At 45.3% G+C, this 17,192-nt stretch overlaps 2 protein-coding genes across 3 annotated transcripts; one reads left to right on the top strand and one right to left on the bottom strand.

Moving 5' to 3' along the window:
- The first annotated feature begins 446 nt into the window (after positions 1 to 446).
- Positions 447 to 13,669, top strand: acadvl (acyl-CoA dehydrogenase very long chain). The gene is made up of 21 exons (XM_029130850.2): positions 447 to 582; positions 819 to 901; positions 993 to 1,053; positions 2,583 to 2,654; positions 3,097 to 3,169; positions 3,261 to 3,325; positions 3,411 to 3,545; positions 3,646 to 3,790; positions 4,039 to 4,168; positions 4,298 to 4,423; positions 5,490 to 5,688; positions 7,367 to 7,471; positions 7,617 to 7,703; positions 7,929 to 7,991; positions 9,816 to 9,917; positions 10,616 to 10,713; positions 11,674 to 11,746; positions 11,876 to 11,948; positions 12,187 to 12,259; positions 12,390 to 12,465; positions 12,590 to 13,669. Exons 2-21 carry the CDS (start codon positions 828 to 830, stop codon positions 12,725 to 12,727), a joined length of 1,968 nt encoding a protein of 655 aa, XP_028986683.1. The 5' UTR covers positions 447 to 582; positions 819 to 827; the 3' UTR covers positions 12,728 to 13,669.
- Positions 13,670 to 14,652: 983 nt separating this feature from the next.
- On the bottom strand, positions 14,653 to 17,071 carry zgc:194312 (uncharacterized protein LOC794943 homolog). 2 transcript variants are annotated; one of them, XM_029130872.3, is made up of 3 exons: positions 15,378 to 17,071; positions 14,913 to 15,046; positions 14,653 to 14,870 (listed from the first exon to the last, which is right to left on the bottom strand). In XM_029130872.3, exons 1-2 carry the CDS (start codon positions 16,316 to 16,318, stop codon positions 14,923 to 14,925), a joined length of 1,065 nt encoding a protein of 354 aa, XP_028986705.1. In that variant the 5' UTR covers positions 16,319 to 17,071; the 3' UTR covers positions 14,653 to 14,870; positions 14,913 to 14,922. The 2 variants fall into 2 exon arrangements, with proteins under 2 accessions (XP_028986705.1, XP_028986696.1); XM_029130863.3 differs by having other exon boundaries at positions 14,653 to 15,046.
- Between the last annotated feature and the right edge of the window lie 121 nt (positions 17,072 to 17,192).

The raw sequence follows: 17,192 nt of genomic DNA, 5'->3' as shown, positions 1-17,192 counted from the left end.
AGGACTGGCCCAGTAAACATAGTGTCTGTGTGTGTGTGTAATATTTACAATTTAAATAGGCTTCTGTTTCAATTTATTTACTGTAGAGCTTATAATTTGTGAATTATATAAAAATATACACATATCTTACAAGAATTCAACATATGACATATGAAAATGTTATAAGCAAATGTTAAAAATGCATCTGTTTTAAATTTAAATTGGATTAAGTTTCAAGTAAAGACTGCAGCCTTGTAATGGATTTACACCTAATGTTTTAAAAACCTGTTTTATCTGTTTCTATAATTTGTTTTACTTGGGAAGCTTTGTGGATATAATAGCTCTTTTGGGTCTTCATGTGTAGCTATTCATTTTTAATTAATTATTATAGTCATTTATATTTGTAATTAATTTGAATTTTATTAATTCGATTTTTTTCTGGGCAGCACTGCAAATCCCATCAAGCACCGCGGCAATTCAAACATCCGGTGAAGCCGGTCTCCGGAGAAAAAAAATATCCAGGTTTGAGTTTAGTGGGTCATTCGGGGAAACGGTCTCCAGCTGCTCGACCACAGAGGACGCGTTTCAATACAGCTTGCGCAGGTCTGATAAATAGAAGTAGTTATTGTATTTTCGATAGAAGAAAACCAAATATATGACAAAGAGAAACGGCGAGTGAGACTGGCTAAGTCACAAAACAAACCAGCGACGTAACACTACGACGGAACACTACGTCGCTGCTATCGCTAGCTGCCGTTAGCGCTCGCTTAGCTTATGTGTTAATGATCATTTTACTTTTTTAACTAACCACAATCTGTCTTGTTTTTCTTTATTTCTAGATTTAAACCATGCTGCTTCGCAAAGTGAGCCAGTCTTCCGCACTGTGCGGCGCCATTCTCAGGATTCCTCCTGCGCTGTCTGCGTATGTGGACGATATGTAAAGATGCAACTGAAGTTATCGATGAACCCCTTCAATGCTAAATATCCTGTTTTATTCCTTGTTTGGGCTACAGAGGTCAGCGTCAGGCCGGGGCTGTGCAAAACGCTCGTCTCTACGCAAGTCAAGCTGCAGAGGTGCGTAACATTTGCGTGAAATGTCATAAATATTCCGCTTAAATTCGCACTTTGCACCGTACGTTGACGTGTGGCTGCGGTTCCGACATTAATGAGCCTGTTTATTGTTGTGTTTGGCCATATGCGTTGGCTGGATGACATAACGTTGTCATCCCCGCCCGCTGGAAGTAGGGGAAAGTTCACTGGTCACATGATTGGTCCTAGAGGTGACACGGTGAATGTGGGTGACTGCAGCTGTTCTGGGAACGTCTTGTATTGTTGAATCACACCTAATCGGTAATTTTAAACATTAAGACTCATTTGAAAAATTTGATCTAATGGTACTAGTGTTGCTATTATGCTCCATCTCCTCCAGTATTAATCCTCATCTGTATGGGAATAGTGCCTATGGTCAATGTGCCCTTGAGCCTGACCTCCTTTTATCAGTTGGTTGGTTTATAGTTAGGATTTTTAATTGTAGTAATGTGTCTTAGGCAACTGACGTGATTTAAGGCAGAGGTTCATGTGTTATAAGGACTCATGGCGTCCATGGTTGTTGCTTAAGATTATTTCTGGACGAGTTGTTTTTTTGTTTATGTTGAGATAATGAGAGTTATCGCAACCTGAGTTGACCTGCAAAGGAAATCAGTCGTTGGCAGTCTGTCAGTGGAGTCAGTGTGCCAGACAAAGGCAGTGGCGTGACAGGACTGATTCTTAGGCTCTAATGCGAGTTTTCTGTATTTGTGAAGCAGAAACAAAAAACATTGAATGGTCATGAATGCTCATATTTCCAACCAAGCTGTTATGCCGACATTATGTCTGTCGCACAAGCAATGAGTAGCCACAGTGATTTACTTAGTAGCTTCATGGATATAATTTTTAGGTATTATTTTTTTCTGACATTGTGATCATGAATTATTTAATTATCTTTATAATTAACCTGTACAGTACCACTGTAATAAATGTGAAATTATTACAGGTATAGAGCAAGGTAACCTTTTTATTTATGTTCCTAAAGGTAACTTGTATATAAAAAATACAAGTACAATAATATTGTAATAATATAATCAAGATTAATTTTTAAAAACTGTTCTTCCGTTCATCAAGGACCTTCAGTGTGTTTGTCTGAAAAAACATTTTTGATATGACATTTTCCACAGCTGTTTTGTTATTGTACACAATGTCCCTTTCGCTTATGATCAGCTGATCTCAGGTCAGCTGAGAATGAGACTGTTGTAGGAGTGGGTCAGTTTTTCCATGGCATATATTTATTCTACCACCTCCAGCCGTTGCCCTAGCTTATCAGGGCCACATTTATCCACCTGCCTGTCAAGGCCTTACATGACATCAACACTTTGAATAGATACTTTGAAAGTCCTTACATCATTACATCATCAGTCTCAGATACACTCTGAGGTATCGGATGTCTTCAGTGTAAAATCTGTCCAAATTTAATATCTAAACTTCTGCTATCTTTTTTGCAGAATATCACTGAACAGCTTTAGAGCTGATTTCTCTTGAACCTTTGTTTTGCTTCTTCACTACTTTAGGCAGTGCTGGAGAAACCAGCAGCAGTCGGAGCTGATGCTGCCTCTGCCGTGGAAAAGAAGTCAGCTGCTGCTGTATGTTACTACTTTTGTAAAGTTTGACTTGGTTTGCACATATCTCTGTCATTTTAATTAACACATTTAAATCTAATAAGGTTTGCTCCTGAGTGTTCAAGCTTTTATAGCACTATGACGATGTTTTTTGAGTAACTTTCCAGTATGTTTTGATTCACATAACCTTAAATAATTTCACTTTATTCCACTGATTGGCGATCATTTTCCTGAAATGCACCAAAGGCAATGACACTACTGCAAACTAGTAAATAGGGACGTAACAATAGTTTCAGGAAAAAAAAGAATAAAATGGACTACAAATATTTGTAAGACCCTGTGGCTACAGAGAAACACCAACTGTCATTGTAAACGTGGCTTGAAGAGTAAACTGTGCTCTCAGTGAAACATGTGTAACCTGTTTGTTTATGCACAAGCCTCACTTTGCGTGACTTTTATTGTACAGGAATCCAAATCGTTTGCTGTCAACATTTTCAAAGGGCAGATCGCAACTCCCCAAGTGTTTCCATTCCCATCAGGTGAGCCAGGGGGCAATGGTTTTGGAATTTTACTCAAAAGTTTGTTAGAACCTGGAAAACGATGTGATGAAATTGCTTGTTTGTGTTGTAGCCTTGAATGAGGAGCAGGAGCAGTTTCTCAGAGAACTCGTGGGCCCCGTCAGCAAATTCTTTGAGGTAATTTCAAACCTCTTATCTCCCAGTCATTTGATATTTGTAATTCAGATCTGTGATTATCTCTGCTTTGGCTTCTGATGGACAGGAGGTAAATGATCCAGCCAAGAATGACGCTTTAGAGATGGTGGAGGATCACACCATGGAGGGCCTGAAGGAGATGGGTGCTTTCGGCCTGCAGGTGCCGGCTGACCTAGGTGGCCTCGGCCTCTCAAACACACAGGTACGTCTGTATTTATTCTGTACATGCATATCAGTAAACACACACTAAGAGCTGCGTAAACAGGTGCAACAAGCCTTACGTGACTCCATCCATCCTACAGTATGCTCGACTGGTGGAGATCGTTGGCAGTCATGACCTGGGGGTTGGCATCACTCTGGGAGCACACCAGTCTATTGGTTTCAAAGGCATCCTGCTTTTTGGGAATAAGGCTCAGAAGGAGAAGTACCTGCCCAAGGTTGCCACAGGTAAAACTAAGCGGCCATTAGACATCACATCAGCTTTGTGGTGTGTATACATTTCATGGTAATGCTTTAAAAGATGCTACAAAGGTCCCAAGGAAGATTGGAGGTTTTTGACAATTGATACAGCTCTATGAGATATCCTTCTCAATTTTCTAAAACCAGTGTAATTTGGAATATTGATTTTTGCTCCCTTTACTAAATCATGAACGTGGCATAGGTTTGATGCTGTGCGTGTGCGTTTGTTCCTGCAGGTGAACACATCGCCGCGTTCTGTCTGACTGAACCAGCCAGTGGTTCTGACGCCGCCTCCATCAAGACCACAGCTGTTCAGTCCCCCTGTGGAAAGTACTTCACTCTCAATGGAAGCAAGATCTGGATCAGGTGAAAACTCAGCAGTAGATTAACTTTTTAAGTTTATACTTTGACCACAAGGAGGCACCATTGTACAGTAATTATGTTAACATTCTAAGAGATAATTGCTGCTTGTTGGTCTTTTTTGTCTTCTGGCAGCAATGGAGGCATAGCAGAGATTTTCACAGTATTTGCGAAAACGCCCCTAAAGGATCCCAAGACTGGAGAAGTGAAGGACAAGATCACAGCCTTTGTTGTGGAGAAAAGCTTTGGTGGAGTCACACAGTGAGCACATCTTAACTTTATTAACTACAGTACTTCCCACCGAAGTCGGGTTAAGTTGTTTTTGTGTTCTGGGGCATCATGTACAAGGGGTACGCACAAAAACCTGGCGTAAGCACAAATCTACACTTGCGGTCAGATGTATCAATAACTATGTGAAGTAGAAATGCGCAGATCTACGGTAGCATGCTGCCTGGCGTAAGTACTAATCTACAGCTGCCGGTTTGTTGGCGAGAGGTGAAACTGGGAAACTCTTATGTAAAAACCATCATTAGTCACACCGGAGAACAGCGATAAATGATAAATATACAGCCACTCGTTTGCAGTTAGCTGAGAGATGTAAAAAAATATGTGCACAATGGTGCAAACATATCTTCTATAACAACAGCTCTAGTCCTGCTGGAGGCGTCTGTCCTTGGTAGCGTGACACAGCGGGAAGCTATAGAGCCAGCTCACATCCAGCTGCTGATCATAGGGTTCCAGCCGCGTGCGCCTCCAGAGGGAGCTGCAGACCGGTCGGGTGGTGGAGCCTGAGCCGATTGTGTGGGACACAATCATCCATATGTCAGCAAGGCATCAAGTTTCCATACAATGGGGTTGATCTGGGCAATATTAAAGCACAATTGGCAGTGAGAACTGGTTTGCCTGATGTGATGGGATCCATCGACTAAACGCATCCCTATAAAAGCACCGTGACGGGATGAAGTGACACGTGTCAATAGGAAAATTTTTTTAGGTCATCAGTGTGCAAATAACCTGTGACACACAAATGCAGCTACAGTCAAGAGTTGAGGTTCCTGGTTCAACGCATGAACAATGTAGTTGGAAATAGATTTGAAGCTGGTGGCTCCTTGGTTAGAAAATAATTTAACAGCCCTGATATATCAATACTGGACAGTGGCTTAATGTAGGGACTTCCTTTTAGTTGCTGAACGCCACAGTGTCAGGACTTTGTAACCTGCTCCTAATTGTCTCAGTGTAACTAAACACATGTCACGGGAGGAATCTGCTACTCATTCACCTACACTCAATTGCACTAGGACTCGCTGACTCTCTGTCTGTCTCTCAGTGGCCCACCAGAGAAGAAGATGGGCATTAAGGCGTCCAACACGGCCGAGGTCTACTTTGATAATGTCACTGTGCCGGCTGAATGTGTGCTCGGAGAAGTAGGAGGAGGATTCAAGGTCGCCATGAACATCCTGAACAACGGGCGGTTCGGCATGGCGGCCGCGCTCTCCGGCACCATGAAGGCGGTCATCGCCAAAGCCGTGAGTACTGACGGTAAAATGAATGCTGATGTGACGGAATGGGGCTGCGAAGTGTGAGACAGTAGATCCTTCCACTCGCAGCGTTGTGCCTTTACAGGTGTCTGCTGCGCTGATCTTATCAGTCCTCTGTGTGATGAGCCTCCCTCTCTTTCAGCCTTTTCTTTGCTGTGGGTTTGTGGGAAATTCCTCCTCTTGTCGCTGTTGATGCTTGCTTCTGTGCAATTTCCTGCTACGGGTTACAGGTGCTGAAGATTCAAATGTGCTCAGAGCCTGTCTGTTGTTGGTCTTGAACGACACAAAACAATTAAACCAGGCGACTGCCATCTCTGAAATGTGGTGATTTTTTTTTTTTAATTATTGCGCAATTTGCTCGTAAAACGGAGATCGTTGATGAGGCAGCAGTTAACGGCAAGAGAGAAGAGTTTGTGATTTGAAGTGAGAATCGTGAGTCAAATTGTTGAAATCTTGCATCATCAAAAAAAACAGAAGCTTGTTTCCCTAAATCACTGGAAACGTGCCACAAATAATTCTGTCAAATAGAAAATCAGAAATCAGATTGAAAATTATATTAAAAACTAAAGGGTGAGAGAAAATCTTTTTTAACCATTATGAATCTTTAATCACTTAACCGTCTGAAATATATTGAATATGGTTTAAAATAAACAAAAATATATTTAGCTTAAAATAACATAAAGCAGAAAACTGTATGTTCTCATAACTGAAAGCGTGAAGGATTTTTTTAAAAATCCGTTAAGTTGAGCATCAGTAAATTGTATTAGCACTAGAATCAGCGAAGTTGAAATAGGGCAGATGTTTACTGTGGCTGCATGATTCTGGGAAGAGCGTGAACCATGATTGTCTTTCACAGAATGAGATCTATACTTGTTTTGCCATATACAGTTGTTAACTCTACATTTTGTTATCATGAAGATAAAACTCATTCCTCTGGTGCCGTCTGAGAAAAGCTGGTGCTAAAACACTGGCGTGTGGTGTAGTTTTATTATTTATTATGTTTGTTCAGCTTGGAAAGTAAATGGCTTCACTTGCTCTTGGATTGATGTATAAATGCTCCTAATTCAAATATGATTTAATAAAGTGAGTTTGCAGCGGGGTGTAATTGAAGCCCGTAGCTTAGATGTGGCTTTTGCAAACCTGTTAAACATTGGTTATAGGTTAGGTTTGATGTAGATTAGAAAAGGACCACTGAGGAAATCTGTCCTCGTTTCAGTGTCCAAGTGAGGGAAATGTGGATCAGACTATGGGCCAAACTTGATGAGTTGTTGTTGGTGAGGAAATATGACACAACTTTTAATAAATACACACATACACTTACATCAGAAGTTGGATGTGAGAAGCAGGTGATTTGGTGTTTTGATAGTCTCCAGCTTGACCTAATTTTATTGTTTATCTTCAGGTCTTGTGATAGTTCCTTTGAACCCAGAGTACATGTGGTGGAACCTAGTTTCTTCATGTGCCTCCTGTCCTGCATGTCGTTGTGCTGCACTACCGCCACACCGTTTCTCTCTCTGCTCATGAAACTTTCAGCAGATGTGAAAAAAGCCTGCAAAAAGTCTGTTTCCTGCCTTAAGACATGTGGATGTGCACCATTTCTTTGTTTTGTGTGGGTGACTTGTCTCCGCAGCGAGCGGGAGTGTGACTCTAGTTTTTCTCGCATCAGGTTGACCATGCAGCCAACAGAACCCAGTTCGGGAGCAAGATCCACACCTACGGCACCATCCAGGAGAAGCTTGCTCGCATGGCTTTGATGCAGTATGTCACAGAGGTCAGATCAACTTCCTGCCTGTCCCTAATTATTTTTATTCTAATTCATTAATTTATTTAAATTTATTTTTACCACGGTGCCCTCCAACCATTATATAGTTCATACATTTTTTGCTGACTTCAGTACTTCTGTGTTTTTGCTGCAGTCGATGGCCTACATGATTAGTGGCAACATGGACAGCGGAGCGACTGAGTTCCAGATCGAAGCTGCCATCAGCAAGATCTTTGCCTCTGTAAGGAGCCTCTGGGATTAATGGGACTGGGTCCTGCAGTTCCTGGCAGACTGTCCTTGTCATGGCAAAAATTTTAAAACACAGCAGCTGTTTCATAATGTTTAGACTTCCTTATTCTGTGGAAAGCTGCTTAAGGCGGAAGATTGAGGAAGTATGCTGTTACACTTGCTTAAGCTATGTCTGTTGTTTTTTTTCTTTTTTTGTTGTTCACGTACGTTATGACAGGAAGCGGCATGGGTCGTGACTGACGAGTGCATTCAGGTCATGGGTGGCATGGGTTTCATGAAGGTGAGTGTAAAGTCTAAACAAAGAACTGTACTAAGTTACTATCGACTCGTAAAGTTTGGAATAAATGTTTTAGCAACATCTGGTCTGTTGGAAGCAGCACAAGAGGTAGTGAAGCTAATGCAGGGTACTACTAATCTACAAGTGGTGGTAAGGCACTAATTCTGCTGTTTAGGCAGGGATGATGGCTCCAAGGCTGTTCTAGGTAGAACGATGATGAACTTGAACACATGCACCTTACTACAGACCTTTTATGGTGTATAGAGTTGAAGAACTAGGGCGTAAATAGTTTCCTCCTCCCAAAGAGGCTCGTCAGAATGATTAGAAGCATAATCACTGACAAACATTGCTCTGTGATCTAACACAGACGTTAAATGCAGGTACAACCGTGTTTGTTCAGCCTGCAGTCGTTATATAAAAGCTGGACCGCTGGACCTGCAATGTGACAGGAATCCGTGTTGACCTTACTCACCTGAACAGCAATGAGGCATGAACGAGTCAACAGAAGACAAACTGATACTACCCTTGTACTTTTTTTGTAGCATCTGTTCAAACATCTCTCTCAGGGAAACTGCACTTGTTTGGTTTGGTGCAAATTTAGTCTCAAACACACGTTTGTTTTTGGCCAAATCCAGTGTGGTGGAGGTTTAGGGATTGGACAGTTTAAGTGATTTCTTATTTACTGTGGTAACAGATGTTCTTCTCTCTCCAGTGATTGTCACATGGGGGATTTTTAACTTGTCAGGTTATTTCCAGTCACTCCCTGATTCCCAGCACAATTCCTCTAACACATCTGATCATTGCTGAGAAAACATGCTGCCAGTCCTTTGTTTGCTTTACCCTGCTCACCGTACTTACGTAACGACTAATTGCCACAGTGGTTTATTCATATTGGTGGTGATTATAATTAACCGAACCAGACCACTGTGTTGCTGTAGCTGAGCTCTAAGTCCTAGTTTGTGAGTGTAAGGTAGCACTTAAGGCACGTCGTATTGAGTCACGTAGTTGCTACATTTAAGCCACTTGTTCCCAGAAAACACTGAAACCACACGTTTGCCAACCCCCCCCCATTATAAACAGTTCACCACCACAGGAATAGACCATTGTGAGCTGAATATGTGGGCGAAAGTGTTTTCAATAATGTGTCTTCTAAAAATAGACCAGCTGTTATGTCTGAACGTCTGTGCAAATGCCTTTGAGGCAGTGGAAAGTATGCTTGCTCACGGAACGGCACCTACAAGCGCTGGGAGTTATGGCAGCACTGGTGCAATAAAACAACCCGTACACTGCAGTGGCTCCCAGGCCATCAGTCACCAGAATTCCTCCACACACACACATTAACATGTTCTCTGGAAACTGTACGGATGTTTCTACAGGCCAGGAGTGTGTGACAGCAGTAGAAAGTGAACTCTGGGTATGAACTGGCTGCAGCAGTGGGACAGTAGATCTGTAGTTGGATGTTTCTGGTCAGAATGGTTTGAGTCAAGCGTTCTCTGTTATGTGCCATGTACATTTTCATTTCTGCTACAGAAAGATTTGTGAAAATAACACCTAACACAGTCATGGTTACTGTTCCTCTATCCGTTTGCCGCTCTTTATTGCTTTCACAACTTTTTAAAGTGTTGCGTGACAAGCTGAGGTCTGAATCATCTTTTTAAGGCTCTCTATAAAAAGCCACTATAAGAAGCCGCGTGTCGTTTCATAATGTGCTACTACAAGTCTGCAGCTTTACTCAGACTTAACTGCTGTTACATTCGACCCAATCTTGATAGGAAATTGTAAATTGTGCAGGAATTAAATGGCATATTTTTCTCTGCGCTTTCACAGGATACAGGTTTGGAGAGAGTCATGAGGGACCTGAGGATCTTCCGGATCTTTGAGGGAACCAACGACATCCTCAGACTCTTTGTGGCTCTCAATGGCTTTCAGGTAACAGCAGAGTGTGCTGCTTTGTGTGTGTGCGTGCGTGTGTGTGTGTGCGTGCGTGTGTGCGTGCGTGTGTGTGTGTGTGTGTGTGTGTGTGGAAAGTACAGGCGCTCTGCAGAGAGGAAGTGATTTCTGCTTGCTGTCTGAAAGTCCATCAGAACTTCCTATGCAATTCAGTGGGTGCTGCAAATTCGTGTAGGTTTAGAAATGATCAAGATGCAGCGTTTTGACAGTTGCCAACACGTTGGTTAATATAAAACATGTGCATGGCCGTGCTTCTGTTTGATCTTTCCTCTACTGTATTCATGTTGCGTTTTTGTGGTGGTAGCAATGAGTCATATCATTTTCAGAGGTGTTATGCAGCTAATGCTAAAAATCAGTAAATTAATGAGCCATAGGAGGTTGAAAGTACTTGCACTTCAACCAGTGCAATAACATGCACTTAGGAAATCGTATTACTTGAAAAAGCTGACTACACCTGGTTGCTCAAGTGGTGTAAAGGGGAAGCCTGGTATCTTTAACTAGACTCTAGAAAACCCATGGTTTCCAGGTAGATTAGAACACGCTACTAAGAGAGAAATCGCATCACGCTGCAGTGTTCTAATAAAGTCCATCCAAAAGAGATAGAGAACCTTGAAGGTTAGTGTAATTTGGGCGTTAAACCTGTAGACGACCTGCTCACGACTCTGTGCTTCCTCCAGAGCGCTGGTACCCAGTTGAAGAGTTTACAGAAGGCGCTGAAGAACCCGCTGGGCAACGCTGGAGTGCTGGCAGAAGAACTCACCAAGAGAGCAAAGAGGTACACACACACACACACACACACACACACACACACACACACACACACACACACACACACAGAGTTGCTAATGCTGTTGTGTGTGTATCAAGCCGCTTGTTGCACCAGACGACTGAACAGAAACAGATTTGTTCCTGTTCTTGTCCGTCTGAAGATTAAACCGTCCAGGATTTCAGCATCTTTGAACTACTCCCCTGTGCATTTTTGTGCACTCTCAGCAGCCGCAGAATTAGAATCCCCCCTTCTCTTGACTCTAATCTGATTTGAAACTTCCTCCAGCAGCTTGGTTAATGCTGCGACTACTGTTCCACTCTGGGTGCTGGGCTCTAGTGCGTCTAGCTCCTCTCATGCTTCTGCCACTGACCCCTGACCCCTGTGCTGTGTGGCGTCTCGCCTCCTTCTGACTGCAGCTGCTTCGTGTCCACTGGTCACCGGATGTGAAGCTGTAGTTTGTGCTGCTCTCATCAGCCGGCGACTGAAATTGTTTTTGTTCTGTCGATCCGACCGCATGCTGCGTTAATGTATACAGAGTTTAACACAGAAAACCACAAAACAGTGATCACCTGCTGAGGAGCAGCGTTGCCCTTTAGGGCGACTGACCTTCAGTCAAAGCAACGTCCAGCGTATGTTTCATTATTTGTTTTTATGTCTAGTTGACTTAAAATGGCTACAGACTCAGTTGTCTGTTTCTGGTTCTGATGTAAACACGATCAGGCGTTTGACACACGGTGTAAACTGGGCTTGAATTTATGTTTAAAGAACAATTTGAGGCCAACTTTCTGTGAAGGCCAGGTGCAGCGTGGAGTTGATTCAGCTCCTGAGCACGACAGTTTAAATCTGTTTGTATTCACAACCCGCGATTAATGATGTTCCACTGTGCTCTAACTGGGAACCGACCTCAGGTCACGGCTGCTGTTTGTTATTTCTACATGTTGATGTAACCCAGTGGTGTCTTTGCAGGAAGGCCGGCCTGGGTACGGGTCTGACGCTGCAGGGGTCCGTGCATCCTGAGCTGGCGCCGAGCGCTGAGCTGGTGAGCAGCCGTTTCATCAGGGGCTGAGTGGGCGTCTGAATGCCAGTTTGACGGGACAGACCTCTTAGCTGCTCATCCATTACCGACGCCTGTTTCCTCACATCTATATTTTCCTTTTTCGTGATCCAGACGGTGAAAGCCATCGAGCAGTTTGGAGCTGTGATTGAAGAGCTTCTCATCAAACATGGCAAGAAGATCATTGGTGAGTGTGGGGGAGGACGGGTGTCGAATAAAAAGCCCCATCAGGTCAGTTTCATGTATGTAGGAGTCATCTCAGAGGTGTGAGATCGCTCTTCAGGCTCTTATATAGAAACAGTTTGTCCCTTTGGACCCAAGTGAACCTTAAACCCCTTTATGTTACTGACACTGCACCCTGTTATTATTCAGTGTTCTGTACTGGTCTAATAACTGAAGTCAGCTCTGCTCACTTCCTGTTTCAGACGAGCAGTTCGTCCTGAATCGAGTTGCAGAGTGCGCCATCAACCTGTACGCCATGGTGGTCGTCCTGTCCAGGTAGAGCAGTCGAATCGTCCGCGTTCACTCCGTGCCCCTGTTTGACTCTGACTCACTTTGTCTCCTTTAATTCCACACACAAACTCCCACTCAGCCCACAGTGACATTTCATTTTTCCTCTCGCGTGCAGGGCGTCGCGCTCTCTGACTCAGGGCCAGGCCTCAGCTGAGCACGAGAAGGTGCTGTGTGAGACCTGGTGTATGGAGGTAGGAGCCTCTCTCTGAGAACACGAATAAAAATGCTCCTCATGCATAATTTAGAAATGGGGCACATCGTTTATGAACACACTTGAATGTGTGAATAAAAGTTAACTTTTTTTTTTTTCCACAGGCTCACGACAGAGTCCTGAACGACATTAAGCTCCTGCGGTCGGCTGAATCCAAAAAGTTGTTCAAGAACCTGCGGGGCATCTCTACAGCCATGGTGGACAATGGAGGAGTGGTGGCTCCTCATCCTCTGGGTTTCTGAACACAGAACTCTCCCTGGAACCTCCCATCAGTTTGCTCCTTTTGTTCTCCATAGTTCATAGTCTCTAATGCTGTGCTCCGTTGGTTTTCTCATAGGATTTTTGTTAAGATCCTATCGCCATTATCATCAGTAGCTGCATTAATACATCCGGCATGTAGAGAAAAACACACACACACACACACACACACAGAGAGCATCAGGAGGAACTAGCCATCTATTAACCTAGAATCTAATCTATTAAAGTTTTATTAGTATTCTACAATGTCAAGCTCACGTCTCACCACACTGTGCAGTTATTTTCCCATCAGGTTTGTTATTTATTCAGTTCCAACTCGAGGCCTGCGTTTAAGTCTCTCACGTGTGCAGAGCTTGAAACCAGCCTTCACTTGGCTTCGCAGCTGTTGTGACTGTAATCAATCGAACAATCTCACAATAATAATGAACGTGTAAACAGCAATGTCAATGCAACGTAGCGGTAGGAGGCCAGTCGGCAGCTGCTGGGACTGTTTTCACCATGTTATTTATAGTGTGCTGTTGTGGTTTTCTTCACGTCTACGCTCACAAACATTACAGCCTCTGCCTTAGAAGCTGCTCCACGGACGCTGGTCCGGGTTGATGAGTGTTTGCTCAGTTTAAGGCTTCCACGTCCGTCTGCCTCTGTTCAAGATGTTTTGCTCATCGAATGTTTCGTGCACAGATGTTTATGCACGTGGTGATGTTTTAGTCGAAGCTTGAATGAGATATGACTCTTCTCTGAGCCGTTTGACATTTTGGCGTCTCTTCAGCCGGGTTATTTATGTAACTGTTTGGTCGTTTGTACTGATCTACTCTGAGGTTGGTTCAACAACACGTTTGGGTTCGTCTGCCTGATCTAATGTCTATTATTGCCTAATTTGTGCCACCATTTATTCTGTCATTAAACATAACAGTTGCCTCTGTAAAGTCCAGATTCTTCCAGATTATTTTGCACTGAACTGTGGGGACTTTTTACTTCAATCACACAACCACTTTGAACACGTAGCAATAGAATAAATATGAACCATCAGCACGATGGGTGGGAAGACAAGCGACAAACCTCCATCCACTAACCCACTTCCTAATTCTGCTGTATTATAATCTGCATATGTGCTTTCGCTTGTGCAGCGCCGGTCCTTCCAGGGTTTCCAGTAAGAACCTGCCCTCACGCGACGGCTGCAGCCGCTCGCTCGCTCGCCCGCCCGCTGCTGTGAAGCTGGGGTGAAACGCGTCCTGCTCACACTCGAGTGTGCGAGACGAGTGTGGTTAAAACGTTGAGAATTCCCCAGCGTGTGTGACTCTGTCTGACCAAAAAAGCAACTGTCAAACTAAGCAACTGCAACAAACAAACCAAATTCCTTTTTTTGTGTAGTTGTTCCTCAAGTACCATTTATAGAATCCCTAAATCTAGTATTTATTTCTATTGGTGCCATCCAGCGATAAACTGACCATATTCTTACTGATTAATTGGAATATTAAGACAATGTTGTGGACGAAATCCTCCCGGTCAGGTGCTTTTTACTGTTAATTACTCAGGCGGGTGTGTGACAGTGTGTCACGCATAGTGTAAAGCATTAATGCTCACAGAACGTGATGAGACGTTTTCCGTGGTATCGACCCTCCTGTCACTACAGTCATTGTGCTGCTCAGAACAGTAAAAACTGAAGCTCTGAATAAGTGAATGTTCACATGGATTATGAGAAGCCGCTCCCTTTAGGGACGCGCTCAGTGTTTGGTCATTTTGTTTACTACTGGGTGGGATTTTCCCATAAGTTTTTTTTTAAATTTCATTTGTCATTTTTTTCCTTTCTATTGACTGGTGCGTCTGTTTTAGGTCATGTTGGGATCCTAAGACTTCTGGGCCCAGGATCCATTCTGATCCATTCATGTTCTATAAATACTGAAATGGCTCAAGACCATTAACTCACAGCTTTTAATGTCCTCATGGTTAAACACACATCTGACGATAAGTTAAATATATTCTCTGCCTGTTTGTAGTCCAGAGCTTGAAGACGTTATAGCTTATGAATCCTGCGACTGGTCAAACAGCCGAAGGTCCGCTGCCCAGTACTGTTCAACTCCTCCATCAGTCCAAACGTGAGGCCCTCAGAACCGTCACGTTGTGCTCAGGACGAAACGGTCCGTTTATCCAAATGTTCGTGTGAAAGTCCGGCCTCTGTTCATGTATCATCGCCTCGACGCGGGTTCGGGTCGAGCGAGGGTTCGTGCTCGGTCGCCTCCTCCGGCTCTGGCACGTGTGGGACCTCCAAGGAGATGATGGTCTGGGCTGTGAGCGTTCGCTCTCTGAGGAGGAAGAGAGTCAGCGTTAACACAGGAGAGCCATGGGTTTCTAAGCTGAGAGCCAGAGTCAGGCTCCAGTAACATGCAAAAGTAGAGAAGCGCCGCTAGTGAGGACCTCAGCCAGATGTTGTTGGAACAAACACATATTTGCTGTGTGTTTAACTGGGGCTGAGGTCAAACCAGCTGCTCTGCACGCGGTGAAGACGCCCACGTGATGTCGGTCTCAGGTGTTCAGTTCAACATATAAGCATCTAATTTAATCTGACTGTGAACGGTTCCTTAATTGGTGTGTGACTGATTGGCCGTATTCGAGGGAGAAGCCACTGGGACCTACCGTGATCGGAGCTGGCTGTGCTGCCGGCTGGCCCGGACCGTCCAGCCCAGGGCGCTCTTCAAGTACCGTGAACAGAAGGGGAACCTGTGACTCAACTGCTCCATGAGTTCCTCTTTGCGCAGCCCGTAAACGACTGGCGCAACGCACTGCGCCAGACTGAAGAAGGCAAAGATGACCACGGCCGACAGCTCCTTGGTGTCCGCGCGCATGAGCTTCTGCCGGTACAGCACCGACAGCACGGAGCTCACGAAGCTGGGCAGGATGTAGACCGCCAGCTGGCTGCCGTGCAGCGCGATGGTCCGGCAGCCGGCCCGGTTGCGCCGGTTCAGCACGCCCAGCCGCCGCCCCTCCAGCAGTATCCTCACGTAGCTGTACAGGATGAGCAGCGCGCACGCGCCGATGAACACCAGCTTCTCCAGGCCGCCCTTCCGCAGCTGCTCCGGGCCGCACGTGCCGCGGTACTCGGCCGCGGGGTCGGCGCGCAGCAGCAGGCTGAGCGGGATGGCCAGCGCCAGCAGCCACGTGAGCGCGCCCAGCGCCCAGGGCCAGGGGCGCGCGTCGCAGGTGGCCGAGTAGCGCATCGGGTGGCACACGGCGCAGAAGCGGTCCAGCGCCATGGCCGTGAGCGTCAGCAGGATGTTGGAGGCGCTGCTGATCAGCACGGTGGTCATGGCCACGCAGGCGGCGCGCGCCGGCCGCGCGTCCACGTGGATCTGGTAGTAGAAGACGCTGCTCGTGCCCAGGTGCACCAGGGCCGAGCCCAGCAGGTGCACGATCAGCACGAAGCGCGCGTGGGTGCGGAGGCGCTCCTCGCGGATGATGGTCCAGTTGATGATGAGGTTGAAGAAGAGGAGCACCGAGAAGGACACGGTGGACACGATGAAGCGCACGCAGGGGTAATCGCTCACCTCTGCTCCTCCCGAGCTGTTGGCCGCTGACATTATTCCTCAGCGGGCTGATGGAGATGGTGATCAAAGAACCGGAGCAGGCGGGACGGACGGTTCACGCCCCGCATGATGGTCTCTCTGCTGTCACACTAACGACGGACGCAGACAGGCGCTCGATTCCCCCCGCGCGCTCTCTCTCTCGCTCTCGCTCTCCCCGCCTCTCCCTCTCTCTCTCGTCCTTCCCCAATTGTTTGGGAGTTTGCGAACATTTTAAAAAATGTCTATCTCTGCAAAAATATGACTTAAATGTGACGAGATAGAAACGGAACACAGGTTACTCTCGTTCACTCGCCAATAAAAACGAAAATGGTGCTTTGTCGCAGGTTTGCGCAAATGTGAAACAGAGTGCGGATGGGCGTCAAAAGCGCAGTCATTGCTCCTCAGAGAACCTGACGGCGGTTTTTTTAGTCATCTCAACTCATGCACACGTGCGCGTCAGCGTGATCTCCGCCCGGACGAGCTTCATATCTAAAGGCAGGCTGCACCAACACGGCGTCCGTTACATGATTAGGCGTCCGCCTGCGCGTGAACTCATCCCTGAGGCTGTTGCGCCACCTAGTGGGCGGGACGTGCGTTACACCGTCACGAAATCTATACGAGTGAGGCAGCTGCAATCACTGTCATATAACATAATACTCTCTATGACGCTTGTCACCGTACGTTCGTTAACTGTTCTCATCATGCCCCATTTTGCCGCTAAATTAATCTTAATAATTTCCCACTCCTCACTCCAGTTTGCGCGCCACGCGCTGCTTCGGGCACTTGTTGCACTTTTACAGACGCAGCTGCGAGATGAACGGATTTCTTTCTAAATTTAAAACTATTGGTTTGCATCTTCAGTTGCTTTACAAACCCCAGCGCGTCAGAG

This window comes from Betta splendens, chromosome 2 (genome assembly GCF_900634795.4).
Source record: "Betta splendens chromosome 2, fBetSpl5.4, whole genome shotgun sequence".
NCBI classification, from domain to species: Eukaryota; Metazoa; Chordata; class Actinopteri; order Anabantiformes; family Osphronemidae; genus Betta; species Betta splendens.
The sequence above is the reverse complement of the archived record's forward strand: the minus strand, read 5'-3'. Positions and strand labels throughout refer to the sequence as shown.